The sequence below is a fragment of the Anas acuta genome, chromosome 4, assembly GCF_963932015.1.
Source record: "Anas acuta chromosome 4, bAnaAcu1.1, whole genome shotgun sequence".
Lineage (NCBI taxonomy): Eukaryota > Metazoa > Chordata > Aves > Anseriformes > Anatidae > Anas > Anas acuta.
In genome coordinates, this window is record NC_088982.1 from 61,180,977 (window position 1) to 61,196,398 (window position 15,422).

General features: G+C 44.3%; 3 protein-coding genes across 10 annotated transcripts in view; 2 read left to right on the plus strand and 1 right to left on the minus strand.

The window, feature by feature from the left end:
* Positions 1-7,713, plus strand: part of FAM47E (family with sequence similarity 47 member E) — a 40,486-nt gene extending 32,773 nt beyond the window's left edge. For 5 of the 8 annotated variants that reach the window (XR_011095549.1, XR_011095548.1, XR_011095547.1 and 2 more), the window contains exons 12-13: positions 4,367-4,569; positions 6,643-7,712. The gene's annotated coding sequence lies outside the window, so the exon portion shown is untranslated. Of the gene's footprint in view, positions 1-29; positions 1,985-4,366; positions 4,570-6,642 lie in introns of those variants that run through there. The other 3 variants (XR_011095551.1, XR_011095554.1, XR_011095550.1) reach the window with 2 other exon arrangements.
* On the minus strand, positions 1,261-7,874 carry JCHAIN (joining chain of multimeric IgA and IgM). The gene is made up of 4 exons (XM_068679300.1): positions 7,699-7,874; positions 3,726-3,861; positions 3,142-3,222; positions 1,261-2,654 (listed from the first exon to the last, which is right to left on the minus strand). The coding sequence occupies exons 1-4, from the start codon at positions 7,760-7,762 to the stop codon at positions 2,453-2,455; spliced, it is 483 nt and encodes a 160-aa protein (XP_068535401.1). The 5' UTR covers positions 7,763-7,874; the 3' UTR covers positions 1,261-2,452.
* Positions 7,875-12,028: 4,154 nt separating this feature from the next.
* Positions 12,029-13,728, plus strand: UTP3 (UTP3 small subunit processome component). The gene has a single exon (XM_068679272.1). It carries the CDS (start codon positions 12,072-12,074, stop codon positions 13,656-13,658), a length of 1,587 nt encoding a protein of 528 aa, XP_068535373.1. The 5' UTR covers positions 12,029-12,071; the 3' UTR covers positions 13,659-13,728.
* Positions 13,729-15,422: the final 1,694 nt, after the last annotated feature.

A 15,422-nucleotide genomic window follows, 5' to 3' on the forward strand; every position in this document is an offset into this window, starting at 1 on the left:
TAGTGACCTCAAATACTTCTTTCCATTAGGTATTTGTAGGATACTACATGCTGGAGGATTTTTCTGACATGTTTGATGTAGTTGTGTCCTGGTGTGACAACACCTGATTCTGTGTTGACAATGTGCTTCAGCAGCTCGGGGCCATGTAGATCTAAAATCTGTTAACACAAGCCATCTTCTGAATATATCTGCTATGGTTCTGTATCCGTGTGTTACACATAATTTTCCTTAGAGGCAAATGTTATATATATATGTTCATTTTCTTTATGGCAGTCTTTTGGGCTTTGTTACAACAGTATTTGAGCATTTTGATGCTTTAAATCTGTATTTACCAGCAGCCCTATGGGAATGAATTGTATGTTCAGCTCTGTTTTAGCAATGAAAGGCTAGTCCTGCAAAGGAGATGATGTTGGTGCCTGTTCATTGTGTTAGGAAACACAGAGTCTAAATGATCTTGCAACGCTAGATGTACAGACTGAGTCACTTGCTGGGTGGGTACCTGTGAGAGGGGTTTCATACCACAGGCTTTCCATTGCACACGTGGCAGTTTCACAGTTCAGATGAGGCTCAGGGGCTCAGAGCACTAGCAACTGAGGCTTCAGCTGGCGTTTGCTAGTCTGCCAACTATGGTAAAAGCTAGATAGGAGGCCCACTTCACTCACTCTTGCTGTATCTGAGCTTAAGGTGTACACCACACAGTCACTTGAAGGCTGCTTGCAGCAAGGCCGAAAGCTGAACTTGGTCTCCCCAACTGTGGACTGTTACCTGCTCTAGCAGCCTTCTCCCTCTGCTCAGGCTGAACTTGGCCCACAACACAAACCTGAATGATTTCCAAGTCATTTACCTACGCCTTACTCAGAATTGGAAACTTCATGTTTAGGGAGATGTTTCCTGTGGCAGAGCCCCAGGGACTGTCAAGAGTACCCCCAAAAGGTGCAGTTTTCAATAGCGTTGTAAAATTCCTATCTGCAGTTTGCAATGTTGAGAGGAATTTAGGTGTTAATTGGATTTTTTAATTCCAATCCTGTGCAGAATCACAGCACCTTGGAACAGCTCAGTTATGCAGAACTGATGGTAAAATAAATCAGTTCGGCCTCTGTCTGTCATAGGTTCCACAAGTGCATCATAATGTTTCTATCTCAGTGTTTCAGGAGGGTTCACCTGTAAGTAAAACAGTTGCTTAGTGAGAGCTTCCTGTGAAGTAGGCAAGAATATCATTATAGACAGCTTTTTCTTATGAACACCACTGGAACATAACAGTGCTGCAGAAAAAAAGTTTATTTAATGCCTCATTAATAAAACTATGGCAATAAGGATTTTGCTGTTTTTCATTATTGCAATAATGTGTGATGCCAGATGTGACCTTTTCAGAACAGCCTGAACCTTTACAATCAGCTTCTGACAACACTCAGAAACATACCAGCCATCCCAAATGCAATGCTAGACACCTTATGCACTCGCGTCCATGATGTTTATATGGAAAACTCCAGGTATAATACATTTAAATGTAATGTACAGTACAGAATCAACTTTAATTGGGGAAAATTTCTTGTATGAAAAGAAAGACTGTTGTGAAAAAGGAAAATAATCCCTAACTAGGACCCTGACCTTGCAATTGCGGCAGCTTCATAGGATTTTTTGCAGCACTAAATGCAAAACCAGGAACAAGAAATTCAAGACAACTTAATTTTTTTTTTTAATCCTCGATTGAACTGGGAATGCATCATTATCAGTTAGTATATGTGGGAAGCAAAGTACCTAACATGTCCTAAAGAAGTTTACTACTGCAAGAAGAGCTGAGGTCATGTTGGCTTTGCACAACACTTCAGGGTGGCAACATTTTCACTGTATGTATGTGAAAACAGGAGGCTTATCATTGCCAAAGCACTAAAAGGATCCTAAATGCCTAATGACAAAAAAAAAAAAAAAAGTTGAAATACGAATTTAGTCTCACCTGATTTTTTTCTCAAATGTGATTGTACAACAGACTTCTAATAATGGCAAAAAATATGCTAATATGATCAAAGGGTATTGTGGAATGTTTTTGCAGAGGGTTTGGTTTAGATTGCTCAGGAAACAATTAGGAAACATGGACATTGCTGCTGATGTCCATGATAGCCTTGCCGAGATAGACTGATGGAAGATGGTCAGGAAAGATTCTCTACTGTTAAAAACTAATGTAGTTCCTTTGATTTCAATGGAATTACTGATTTACAGCTGTTTGAGGATCTGGTCTAGCTGGTGATAATGTCTAAGACATGTAATGGTGTCACAGATATGTGCAAGGGATATTCAAGGGGATGGTATTCTTGATATGAAGCACAAGAATTAAGCTTGCATTATTCTAGGAGCTGATACTTTGGACACAGTTGTCCAGGCACTATGGTGCTATAGATGTATGGGTGATAGGAAAAGAGAAAGCAACAAGGTGTTAGGATAGCAGTGGGTTGAGCTAATCAGCGTAGCAGGATGCTGGCGTCAGAGCTGCTTGGATATGTTTGGTCTCCCCGTGGTAGATGAATGGGAAGGTTGTGGTGTAGCACTTGTCCCTGTTGTAGGTATAGCAGGTTTCTGGCTCGTTGCAGGAGGTGCTCTGCTGGGCCTCGTATATCTCACCACCCAGCTCAACTTCTACAGGATCACATTTTTTGCAGCTGGAAGAGATGAGGAACAGAAAAAGTATTCAGAGCTATGATTAAAACATCTCTGATGAAACTCCACTCTTCCTCACTGATCTGGCAGCAGTGGCAACTCGGGTACTGTGGCTTTTCCAGACCATGTATTTTGCACACGCACTCCCAGACAGATGCTCTCATTTTTTTTCAAACTGCTATTCATATGACTGGCCTCCTAAAAGGGAGGCTTGAAGAGGAAAATACATAACTTCTTGATATTTCAGACATTCAAGATCAAGAGGGGTCAGCGTGAAACCTTACCTGCAAATGTGAGGTCTTTTTATGCAACTTAATCATGGAGATAATTCATTGGCATGCAACAGAATAGAAAAAACAGGCTGAAAAAGAACTTCTCTGTGATGTTGCCTTATTTTATCTACTATCCTTCAAGATGTTTGTGAACCATTGGAGGCAGTGCTGCAGGGTAGGGTGTTAGGAAATAAATTTAGTGAAGAAAAATACTTACAGTTCAGCCATGCGGTAGACAAAAGTGGTTCTGAGCGGGGATGTGGGGTCGGAGATGTTCTGTCGGCTCCTGAGTGGGACCCTGGAAAGGAAGGGAGAGAATTCCTCTTGTGAAAACTGCTTGTTAAACAGGGGACTACTCTGCTGTAATGAATTCTCAACTCTGATCTTGTTCTTTGTTCAGGTTATTTCCTTTCTGACCCTTCTTCAAGAACAGCAAGTCTGAGCTTTTCTGTGCCCCTGAAGGCAATGAGATACTTTTTGCCTGGTTTCTAGGCATCTCTGGAAAGACTGTAAAATTCACCCCAATAATAATGTAGCAACTTCTGAAAGTGCTGCCTTTCACTAATGATATTTTCAAGCTATCAGTTCTGATATTCCTTTTCTCTTAAAAAAAAAAAAAAAAAAAAAAAAAATTTTGAGCTCAAAAGGAGTTACTCCAAGATAGTACAGAAAGTGGTCCATGGGAAAAACAGGTCTAAATTGCCAACACCAGGACATGTGGAAAAAATACAAGGAAAAGGGGAACTCCTGCAACACAGTCTCCTGCTCACCATCTCCACCTAAGACTTGTCTGCCACTTACGTGATGCGTATGTTTCTTTCCAGGATTTCCTCATCAGGATTTTCTTTGGAGGGGACGAGCCTTGAGGTCACTGTTGTGCATTTACACTTGTTGTTAACCAGCACACGCTCCTCACCATCATATTCCAGTAGAGTACCTGCAAACACAGGATATGCCGCCTCAGGGGTAGAAAAGAAAAACCTTGTGACATGCTATGTCAGAAAGCGAAGAAATGAGAATCTCAGCGATGCCTCATTATGGCATCTATATTGCTTGAAGTTGAGGTCACAACAAGCAGAAATGAGACAACTGACAAAGATGGGTTCAACTCTCTTGCCTGCTCAGCCTACAGTCTATTTCCATATGATGTGGAGGAGATGCAAGTGGCAGGGAGCAAATGATGAACCTGAGCACTGCATTGCTGATAAGTGAGACAAAACAAGTCGGGATCTCTCATTAAACACAAGCCTCTGGCTATACCTGGCAGCTAAAGTGCTGTTTTTACACTTGCCTCTGCTAGGAGGTTACCTGATTGCTGTATCACGCACGAGGACTGGTCTAGCAGTCCAAACCCTAGTTGGGATCTGGGCTTTCTAAATATCTATGACAATGCCAACATGGCAGATGTGTCAGCTTTCTGTCAGTGCTGTTTTCCTTTCCAGATTCTTGAGGGAATCAATGACAAAAAGCACTAGAGGATGAAGCAGGAAGGCAGCCTGATGAACTGGTACTGGAAAGCAAGTGGCCCTTACAATCCCATGGTTTGCTCAGAAAACTCCAGTCCTGAATTTCTGATATTCTTTTCCTAATGAAACTGAGTTTGGCAGCTGTGGAGCTGAGTCAAATAGAGAAGAGCCAGCTCTGGGTATGTTTGTATCCTGCACTTTTAGCATATTATTCAATGTGAAACTCAGTCAAAACAGCTGGGTAAAACTTCCCATCTGTCACCCAGAGACTTTTTAAATGTTTCTGTTGGCATGCGATGCCTGCTTCCTCTCTGAACATGCAAATGGATTTGAAATAATTTATTCTCTCCTAACTGTCTTTCCCCAGCAGCCTCTGGTCTCTTCACCTGTAACAAGCTGGCTTTGCTTTTACATGCACAGTCACACCCTTCCTAAATGGTCATTTTCACATTCCTTTATCTCTTAATTCTGCTATATAGTCACAGCTATCATTTTGCTACGTCACTCTTCCAACAGTACCTTCAGCCCGCGTAGAAGTATGAGAAAACTCTGAGTGTTTGAAAGATAGGAATAGTTGGGCTCAGACAGACTTCAGTTCTGAGGATTTGCTTACTTCTAACCCATTAGTTTAACCATAGGGAGAACGAAATAGTCTAAAAACATGTTCATCATGTCAGTGGGGGATTTGAGAGTCACTTAACAGCTTTGGTCCTAATAGGTGGACTTCTGGATCACCGAAGAATGGCTCACTAAGGAAGTAGCTGCCCCTGCTGCATAAGCTCACGGCTGCTTTTTCATTTTCATGTCCAATGCTGCTGGCTTGTATGAACAGCAGATCCTGTTCCTACAGGGTGAAAGGGATAGCGCTCACCTGTGGGAGCACTAGGAAAGCTGGGATCCAGGAGAAGCACATGGAGTCACACTGTGAGGTTTCTAATTGTTAGATGCTATTAGTGGAAGCTTAACTGTCAGGTGAAACTGTCCCCAAGACTGAATGGGAACAAGACCTCTGCAGCACTGATCAGGAGACCTTACTTTATGTCCCAAGAGTCCATACAATGCCGTGTAAATAGCACTCCAGGTGTTCTACATAAGACTTCTTGGAGCTTCACTCCTGTCCCTACAATACACTGGTCCCATCTGCTTGCATTGCACTGGGTTATTTACTAAGATCCTTAGAAGCCTCATATTGATGAAAAAGGCTCTAAAGCATCTTGAAATCATGCCTTAGAGTGATCTTAAAATTCAGTGACCGGTAGAAATGCTGCTTCTGTGATAACTGGCAGCAGAATACCTTCTAAAGAAGGTTCGTTGGGGCAGTTCTCAGTTGGGAAAGAAGCTACTGCAGTCCCTCCTCTTGTTCAACTGAGCAAGCCACTACAGGCATGGAGGAGATACCGCCTTTGCTACTGCTCATGGGGTTATCTTTGTCCATCTAGAGCATATGCTTGTTTAGTCCTTTTACAACAGTGGCTGGCATTTAGCATTTGTCTGTACTGAACCTAGCACAAGTAGCTATCTATACAAATGCCAATTACAAACCATGCAGAAAGTAAGTTTGGTCTCACGTCTGATTGTGCTGTACCAAGGCAAAAATCCAAAATGTGACACAGGTGAATATTCACAATTTAGTGGTACTTATTTGTCTTCGCACACATTCTTTCATTCTCTATTGCTTTGTATGTTTCCTTGCTGCCAACTCATCATAAAACATGAACACTGCCCTCTGAAGCAGAAGCTAACTTAAAAAGTCTCTTTAGTCTCTGTATCTTTAAGTCTTGGTCTTTCTTCTTTTTTCTTATAGAAAAACTCTGTGAAGAACAAGAAGCTAGAGATCTTCCTCTGTTGTCTGTCACTGTATTTTCTATGCAACATTGTGTGTGATTCTTCTAAGAAATTTATCAAAACCCAATATTTAAGTTGTCCCCAAACCTTTGGGAGCAGACTTTAATTTATCTTAATCATAAAATGCTACTAACATTTTTTTTTGTTGTTTTTTAATAAATATGAGGGGATTTTTAGACTATACTCTAAAACCACTGTCCTGAATTTAATTCCTTGTGTAATAGTACTGGCTTCAGTAACCATAAAAGTTACAGGTGCTCCATATTTTTAAAGTAAAATTACAAAACTGCAAATAAGATTTTTTTTTAGATTTATCAGTAATGATTCCATGAGTTGGCCTGTAAAGTTTCTTTAAAGAGAAGATACTTAAATACAAAAGTTCTTAATGCTGTTCTAAATGTTTGCAGGGTTGGATCTTCTGGTGCGTAACTTACTGCAATGTGATGCTCCTTCCCTGATTTTGATAACATTTCTCATATTTGAAAATATCCTGTAATATGATATATGGAGACGAAGCTCAACAAAATCCCACTGCTGCACGTTGAAGAAGCAAATTAATTCCAAAAATACCTGTTCAAACTCTGCTGCATGTGAAGGTGACTACTTCATTAAAGGAAGAAGAGGCTCAGTTAGGCCAGAAAGATACTTTGATGTAAGTAGCACAAATGTCACTCCTGTAGTTGCACACAACTAAATTTTGACTTCCCTGCAGTTATAATATACTTCACAGAAAGCAGGGCTTTTCGAGGACCTGCCTGGCTCTGCAGTAAGAGGCTGCTTTCCAAAAGCCGGAGGAAATGCATGGATGCTGTTATCCGTGCTGCTAGAGTAGTTCTTCCTAAGCATGGATTTAGTCCTGTGGACCAGATCCGCTGTGTGAATGAGGATGACTTTAAACTGTGCTATAGAGATCTGGCAGTAGGATAGTCAGAACCCATTACCTGTGAACCACACTGAATGATGTGCTGGGATGAGAGTCTGATCTCAGTACCCATGGTAAAAATTGAGAGTCCTTCCACAAAATGTAGTGGAGTTAAATAACAGTTTAATTAGAAATGGCCACAGCCATGTGACAGGATCAGCAAGAGGATTTTAGAAGCCTTAAAACCTAGCAGCTAAGTCTTTCAAGCTACCTAGGGCTGCATAAAAACAGGCTCCATTTTTGTGGTTTGTTGCTTCAGATACATGATTAAGAATGGCTAATTACAAAAGCTTGAATTTGCCACCATTCATCACTCTTTTAGGCTTTATTAACATAAATATATTAAAAAAATAAATGGGAATTAAAAACACACCACTCTGCGTGGTGCAGGAAGACACTGACGTATCCAAGCACCACCAAAGCAAGACTTCTTGAGCAGGCATCAAGCTTCGATTTACACTGTTAAAATTATTAACAGACACCTACACAGCACACATCCCTCATAAAGCAAAGTTTTCCATGGTTTTAATTTCTCACCTACCTGCCACAAGGACGAATTCCAAGGAGACAGCCAAAGCCACCCACGGCAACAAAGAGCTCTTCATCTTGCCTTCACTTCTTTTGAAGAATGTGAGTGGAGAGCGTGTGTCTGCCTATAAGGGCGTGTGCAAATGATACAGCTATTTGTTTCCTAAAATAAACAGCCCAGCCGGCTAGCACTGACACTGTGAAAGATGTGGCTTGGGACTGAAACCAGGCATGTTGAATGCGCAGAGACTTCTGCCTTTCAAAGGTGGTTGGGGGTAGGGGTTGCGCTATTACTGTGCACTTAAAAGTTCATCACCAAAAGTTCTGTTCATCACCAACATGCAACAAAGCTTCTGGGTACAAGGGAGTGAAAAAACACCTTGGGTTCGAGGGACCAATTTACCACTGGTGTCACTGGCACTCTGCCACCTCGAGCTCAGGAGTGTAACGTAAGAAAGTGTCCAGCTAGCCAAGGGGTCACAGTTCTTACTCTTGAGTTTTGAGCAATCAGATTCTTGTGGGGATAGTTTGACCCATACTGTAAGAACATGCTAGGCTTCAGAATCAGAATCCTGTTTGCACCAGATGATGTGCAACATATATTAAGGACTTGACCGGCCCCCAAGAAGTTTTCAGTCAAAGCAGACAAAAGGAGACGTGGGAGGGGTAAAAGAGGTAAAGCAACAGCATGGCAATGGCAAAGCTGAGCTCTTCCTCCAGTGCTCTGCCTGTGGCATCAAGGAGTTTCTTTCCCTATGAATAGAGAAGGGACTCCATGGGATGCGTGATATGTGAAAGGCTCTGTGTAAGGTCCAAGGCAACCATTTCCCAGTGAATGCAGACATTTTAAATTCTTTGAGGTATTTGTCACACAGACTTTCCTTAATACGCTTGGTTCACTCTGGAAGAAAAAGGAGTAGTAGAGGTGATTTAAAAAAAATACCAAGGTTTGTGTTCATCTGTGTAACTCTGGGAAAAAATAAAATAATAATAATTAAAATGCGTTGCAATATAGCTTGCAATGACTAGGGTTTTCTTTGGAGTGTATGCATGTATCTTGCACAGGAAAGGCCACTTTGTAAGGGAAGTTGAATCTCTAATAACACCTTTTACCAGGTGCTATTAGAGACATCTACGATGGGATAAAATCTTGTGATTTTATTTAAGGCTGAAGGGAGGCAGAGCAAGGTATGATGCTAGCAGGCCCATTCTTAGGGTTACAGTATTAGTGTTTCCTGAATTTCTGCTGGCTGCAAGGATAGTTTATTCTTGATTAACAATAGCAGCACACAGCAAATCTCCCTGTGCTGCTCCAGCTGCTTCTTATGCAGAGGGCAGCAGCCCCATGATGCTATACAAGCTTTTCACACTGCACGTGCCACCCTTGGCTCCCCAGGGTTGGTCACTCTTGCCAGGTTCTCAAGAGGCTGGTGTTATTTGTAACATTGCCAACATCCCAGACCCTGAAATAGCAGCCTGTCACTTTACAGGTTGTTTTCCCTTTCTTTGGACCTTGCTAGCTGGGTTCCTAGCAGTTGAGCTGTTTGAAGACCCTGGCATTTGTGTCCTGAACTTTCTCCTGCCAGCACAAGCATCTCATCAGGCAGTTGCATGATGCAAAGAGCTTTTGTGTTGCATCAGCAGCACTGACACAAGGGGCTTTCCCCAGGGAGGTAGCAGGTGACAATGGATGCAAGCCCAGCTCCAAGAGTCATATTCCATGACTCTTTGGTACAAACCCTGATCTCTAAAGTGAGGCTGCAGCCTTATGATAGCAAAATTTGCTTTCCTTTCATCTTCCTCCTTCCCAGAAAGTATTGCCAACAGAGTTTAATGTGGAGCTTCCTTCTGAAGCTGGAAGGTGCCCATCTAGTGCATAAAGTTAAAAATAATCCTGGCTAACCATGGTGGGGATGAAGCAGGGAAGGAGTATCTATCTAAAGCACTATTTGTTTCAGTCACCTTTTGTAGTCATTTTTTGTAATCAAAGAAGAGATTTTTAAAAAATAAGAAGGAAGAATGAATGCAGCAAAATAGAGCACGTGCAAAAGAGGCTGGCACATTCTGCATATCTACATTGATAAAAATACAGCACCAATAAAATCCAAGCAGAGGTATCTATGAATTTTTGAAAAGATAATGAATGGAGAAACTGTGCAGAATGATACTCTGTGTGATTCTGTTGATTTCGGTGGATTCCCTGACTGCTGGTACTCAGCAGAGCTGAATTTCAGTTGCTAAATCTGTGTGTCTGTATGTGCAGTCCCTTTGTCTTTACGTGGTGGCGTGAGACCCATTTTTAGTCACCCTCAGCCACCTGCATCTCTCTGAGGCTTTCTGTCTAGATTTCAAACTATTTGGAGTAGAATTTGTTTTGCAGCCTGTTACTTTTAAGGACTACCCCCTTTTTACTGTGTGACATGTTAGATAACCATAAAATTATCTGGGCAAGCAGGTATTAAAAAAATGGAGGCAGTTTGGCAAGGGGCTGGCAAACCATCATCCCAGGCTTGAATTCTGGGCTGAGTGGGGAGCTACCCAAGGCAGAGGCTACTGGAAGAATAACAGAATTTGAAAAGAAATAAAAACCAGCCTTGGGGTCTCAGCATCACTGTGCCTCCAGTTAGCCTGGTACACAATGAATTAGGCTTTTCCAGATTAGAAACTGGGCAGATGCCTGGATGAGGTGAGGCAAAATAGCCGGGTCATTGCATGCCCTTGCTATGCTGGAGAGAAGGATATCCATAGCGTTGCACAGGGTATCTCGAAATAACATTCTATCCACTCACAGTCTGTCCCACATCTTTCTTTTCTCCTTGCTTCTCACTCAGAAGCGGAGAAAATAGTGGATTAAAAACAGACCTGCAGCAGTCACCAGTTGCCATCTGAGGAGCAGTGATTGCCTACATCAAAGCAGCGTGCTTCAGCCTGTCAAGTCCTGAAAATGGGGTAAACTAACTCAAACTGGAGACACACTTGCAAAAGTTATCTAGAATTTTAACCATGTGGCTGCAGACTGCTCTGGATGGGCTTCACAAAAAAATGGTAAGATTAAGCAGGCAGATTCCAAAGTCTGATCAGCAAAGACGATTGTATTTTAGTGGCCAACTAGTACAAAGTGAGAATTTCTACCTATGTGTGGGTAACAAGCTATGTGAATGTTATGTCTCACTTCTCAAAACCAAGTCATTTTTATTGCTGTCTCTGACACAGGCCTGTATCCAGAGGAGGTGGTATCTGAAAATTGGCACTGATGGATTTGGAAAAGGTGTCCTTGTCTGAGGCAAAACATACCTTTGGTGTGTGAGCAAGTACGGAAAATTTTGACCCAGAAGTGACTTGGTGGGGTCAAGCTGAGCATGTCAGGACAAAGGCTTGTAACTGAGCTTGGTCTGCCATCAAATCTGTCAGAATCCAAGTGAAGCGCCAAAAAGTGAGTGAAGTTGCACCCCATCCTCTTGCTTTAGTTAACTTTAATATTTGCCCAGTGTGACTTTTTCCACAGGAAGCTGGACACGTGTATTTATAAATAAAACTGCACCTGTTCTGTGGCTAGAAAAAAGCACCTGCGCTGCTTCTGCACAGAACTTCTCTTCCTGGGATTGTGTGGCTGCCAAATTTATCGGACTTTGGGGGGTGGGCAGGGCTCAGATCATACCAAACTCTTTACCACAAACACTTTACTTACTCCTGCTGCTTTTGTGATGTGGCTGTATGTCCACATTACTTCCAAGCAGACCACTTCCACGTGGCTTGGTATTAATTTGATTTTCTCAGTGGAAAGCTGGGGGAGGCCAGGCCAGGCCCTCTGTGCCTGATGCCAGAAACAAGCAAGCAGCCATTCAGGACGTGAATGTAAATTTGAGGGAGCATAGATAACTTGAAAAACCCTCCTGATGAGGGCTTCCCCGCTGCTGAAAATCCACCCTGCTCCTTTACTGCTGCCCTGCTTGGATCTGTTGGCATGAGAGGGGGGATCCAAGGAGCACGGGCACTGCTCGAGCAGCCCCAGCAGTGCTTCCTACCAGGAGATGCCCAAATTCTGTCAGAGACGCAATTTAGTGAAGGTGAGGAGCTGGAGGGATAATACAGATAGCTCGGGGGAGGTTTCCAAGCACTTCTCCCCTCTGAAACTTCAGCCTGGCTGCGGGGAAGTAAAGAGAAACTCCCGTTAATGATGGCAGAATAAGCTGACATCCGCCACCACTCCGCGCACCCGTCAGCTAAAAATAAATAAATTACTAACTAAATAAAACAGTTTTGGGGGCACGGGCCGAGGGGGAACCACAGCACAGGGGAACGGGGAGCGGGGAGCGGGGAGGAGCGGGGAAGCAGCGGAGCGGAAGGGGCGGTGGTGGAAGCCGGGGCTGAGGCGGCAGCGGCGCCATGAGGACGCGGCGCGGAACCGTCCTGAGGCCCCCGCCGCGACCCGCCCGCCGCCGTGGGGGCGAGGAGGAGGAGGATGAAGAGCAGGAGGAGGTGGAGGTGCCCCCCCGAGGGAACGTGGGTCCCGAGGGGCTGGGGGACGAGGTGGAGGACTTCCATGAGGCGCAGTTCCAGGCGGTGATGGCGGCCTTGGAGAGCGGGGAGGAGGCTGGGGAGAGCGAGGAGGAGGAGGAGGAGGTGCTGGGGCTGCAGCTGCCGGAGGAGGACGAGGAGGAGGAAGAGGAGGAGGAGGAGGATGAAGTGCTGGGGCTGCAGCTGGAGGAGGATGATGATGAGGAGGAGGGTGAGGAGGAGGAGAAGGAGGGAGCCGAGTTCTATCTGGATCGCAGCGCAGAGGAGGATGAGGGGGATGAAGATGAGGACCTGTCCATGGAAAGCGACTTGGAAGAGCGCAGCAAGGATACCGAGCTCCCCCACGAGCTGTCGTGGGGCCGCCGCAAGCAGCTCTACTACGACACGGACTATGGGAGCGATGGCCAGGCCAAGGGTAAGCGTAGCCAGCAAGAGGTCGATGCTGAGGAGGAGGAAGAGGAGCAGGAGGCTCAAGTCATCCAGAGGCGGTTGGTGCAGGACCTGGGGGAGGATGATTATGGGCTTGATGTGATCCAGGGCTACGTGGCGGGGCAGCAGAAAACCCACGACAGCAAGGGGCAGAAGATTGCCAAGGATTTGCAGGCCCTTTCCAAGAAGGAGCAGCTGAAGCTACTGAAGCAGGAGTCCCCTGAGCTCCTGCACCTGATTGAGGACTTTGAAGTCAAGCTGATGGAGCTCAAGGATGAGCTGCAGCCACTGCTGGAAATGGTCAGAAGCGGCGCTATCCCTCAGGGGAAAGGCAGCCGCTATCTGCAGATGAAGTATCAGATTTACCTGAATTACTGTGCCAATATCAGTTTCTATTTGGTTTTAAAGTCAAAGAGAATGCCAGCTCACAGTCACCCCGTCATTGAGCGGTTGGTTGCTTACAGGAATATCATCAATGACCTGGCTGTGATAGACCAGAGGTTACTCTCGCAGGTTCGCCTTCTTCTGAGGAACTATTACGATAAGAAGGAGGAAAAACTGCGAGAGCGGAAGAAGTTTCCGGCGCTTCTGTATCTGGCTGCCAGGAAAAACAAACCAAAACGTGCTCCTGGGGTTGCTAACGGCCGGCTTGCTGCTGAGGAACAGGCAGACGAGTCTGACCTGGATGAAGAGGCTGCCCTAAAATACTATAAGCTGATGGAGGATAAGCTGAAACTCAAGAGGAAGAGAACCGAAGACCAGGACGTGCTCAAAGAAGAAGCGCTGCAGGAGGTGGATCCAAAGAAAAAGAGAGGTGTGACCTATCAGATGATCAAGAACAAAGGCCTCACCCCCAAGAGGAAGAAGATTGATCGTAACCCCAGGGTCAAGCACCGGGAGAAGTTTCGGCAGGCCAAGATTCGCCGGAAGGGCCAGGTCCGCGAGGTTCGAACGGAGATGCACCGATACGGCGGGGAGCTGTCTGGCATTCGTGCCGGGGTTAAGAAAAGCAGAAAGCTTCAGTGAAACTTATTTTTCTCTGTTTCAGAGAGCTGCAAATAATAGTTTTGAATGCAATAAATTTTTTGTTAAAGAATGTGTGGTTTTCATCCTTAAGTGGGATTTGATTTTTTTTTCTTGTTTTTGTCTTTCTGTGCTGTAAATACAGGCTTTGAGAGGCTGCAAGGGAGGTGTCAGGTGAGGGGAAGGGAATGGGCTGGGTGGGATGAGGGCAGAGGGAGCATCCTGCCAAGGGTGGGCTGAGAATGGGATTTGTGCAGCTGTCACCACCACCTCCTCACTGCATTGTCCTCTTACATCCTTTTTTTCTGCATAGGGCTACAGATATGTGGTTATGGTATTTCCTCTAGTTTGTGCTCTGATTAACTCATCCTTGTGTTCATACATGTAAGAATCAACTGTTCTCACCCTCCTAAATTTTTTTAATTCAGTAGCAAAGCAGGAAGCTGTTACCTAAATCCCATGTGGCCTGAGATACTATTTTACCTGCTCCTGAATTCAGTGAGAGGCAAAGCAAGGGCACTTCTGGATTGCATAGTTACTTACCTATGATGAATTCATTAACTTCATCCAAGATAAATTTCCAAACTGTTACACACTTGTATGTCTAACCTGGCAGTGCTGCAGGACAAGTTGGTAAGACATAATGTTGTTTGCACTTCGAAGGTAAATTTTCAACATGTTTTGGTTACTTCCCTCTGGTGGGAAAACACATCTAACCTGGCACTGAAATAAATTCTTGCTGGGAACTGATTGTGAGTGGGCACTTCCAGTTCATGTGGTGAAGGAGTTGTCATTGATTTTCTCATTAATGTTACAAGTGTAACACTCCTGAGGTAAGACGTGCATATGTGGCTAGGATCTGTCTCGGTGAGCCTGCATCTTATTTGGGTACCAGTACCACCTGAAAGGCTCTGTCTGTTTGCCATGTGGACTCCCTTAAGAGGGTCAGTTGTCTAGTGAGTATCAACCATTTCGTGTTATGGAAGCACCAGTGTAGCTAGTGTTTGTTGCGATAGTCTCAGGGAAGCCAAAATATGAATGTGTAGTGAACCTGTGACAGGCTAGGCACTGTACTTAAAACATGCCAACACTGCTCGTTTTCTGCACATGAAAAGTGTTTCCGTAGCATTTGATGCAAACCTTTACATCCTAAGCCTTTTCCTGCACAGGAACATTCGTGATTGCTGACTGGAGACAGTTTTGGTAACTTTTAAAGCTGATTCTTAAAGGGAGAGCTGAAAATAGACAAACATAGACTGGACAGATGGGAATGGAAGTAGGGAGGCTTTCTGTAGTCTTTGAATGTCCGAATTTCAGAGAAAACTGAAAACTGAATACTGAACTCAGTTCAGTATTTGAATGCACAGGGCTAAATATTGAAATGACAAGTTCTGCTGACTTTATTGGTCCTGTATTCGTTTGCCCCCTGCTGTTCGTAGGCCAAACCGCAGTTAAAAACTGATTTAAAAAAAATACAGAAAGAAATAAACCCCTGCTCCATAGAAACCAGCTTGCTGTGAATTGATCCCCTCCATGCAATTGACTGGGAGGTCTTTGCCTGCCTGCAGAGCCAAGGCATTTTGCACGGCAAGGGGTAATAGAAACTACTGTAAGCGCCTGGGGAGTGTTGATGGCAGCAGAGAAGAAGAATTTGGTGTTTCTGGTCAGTGCTGGTCTTGTCTGTGCTGGTAGGAGGTCTCTACGTGGGGAGAGGAAAGGTTGGAGGTGATTGCAAGGGTAAGGATTCATTTCTCACATCCCAAAGTC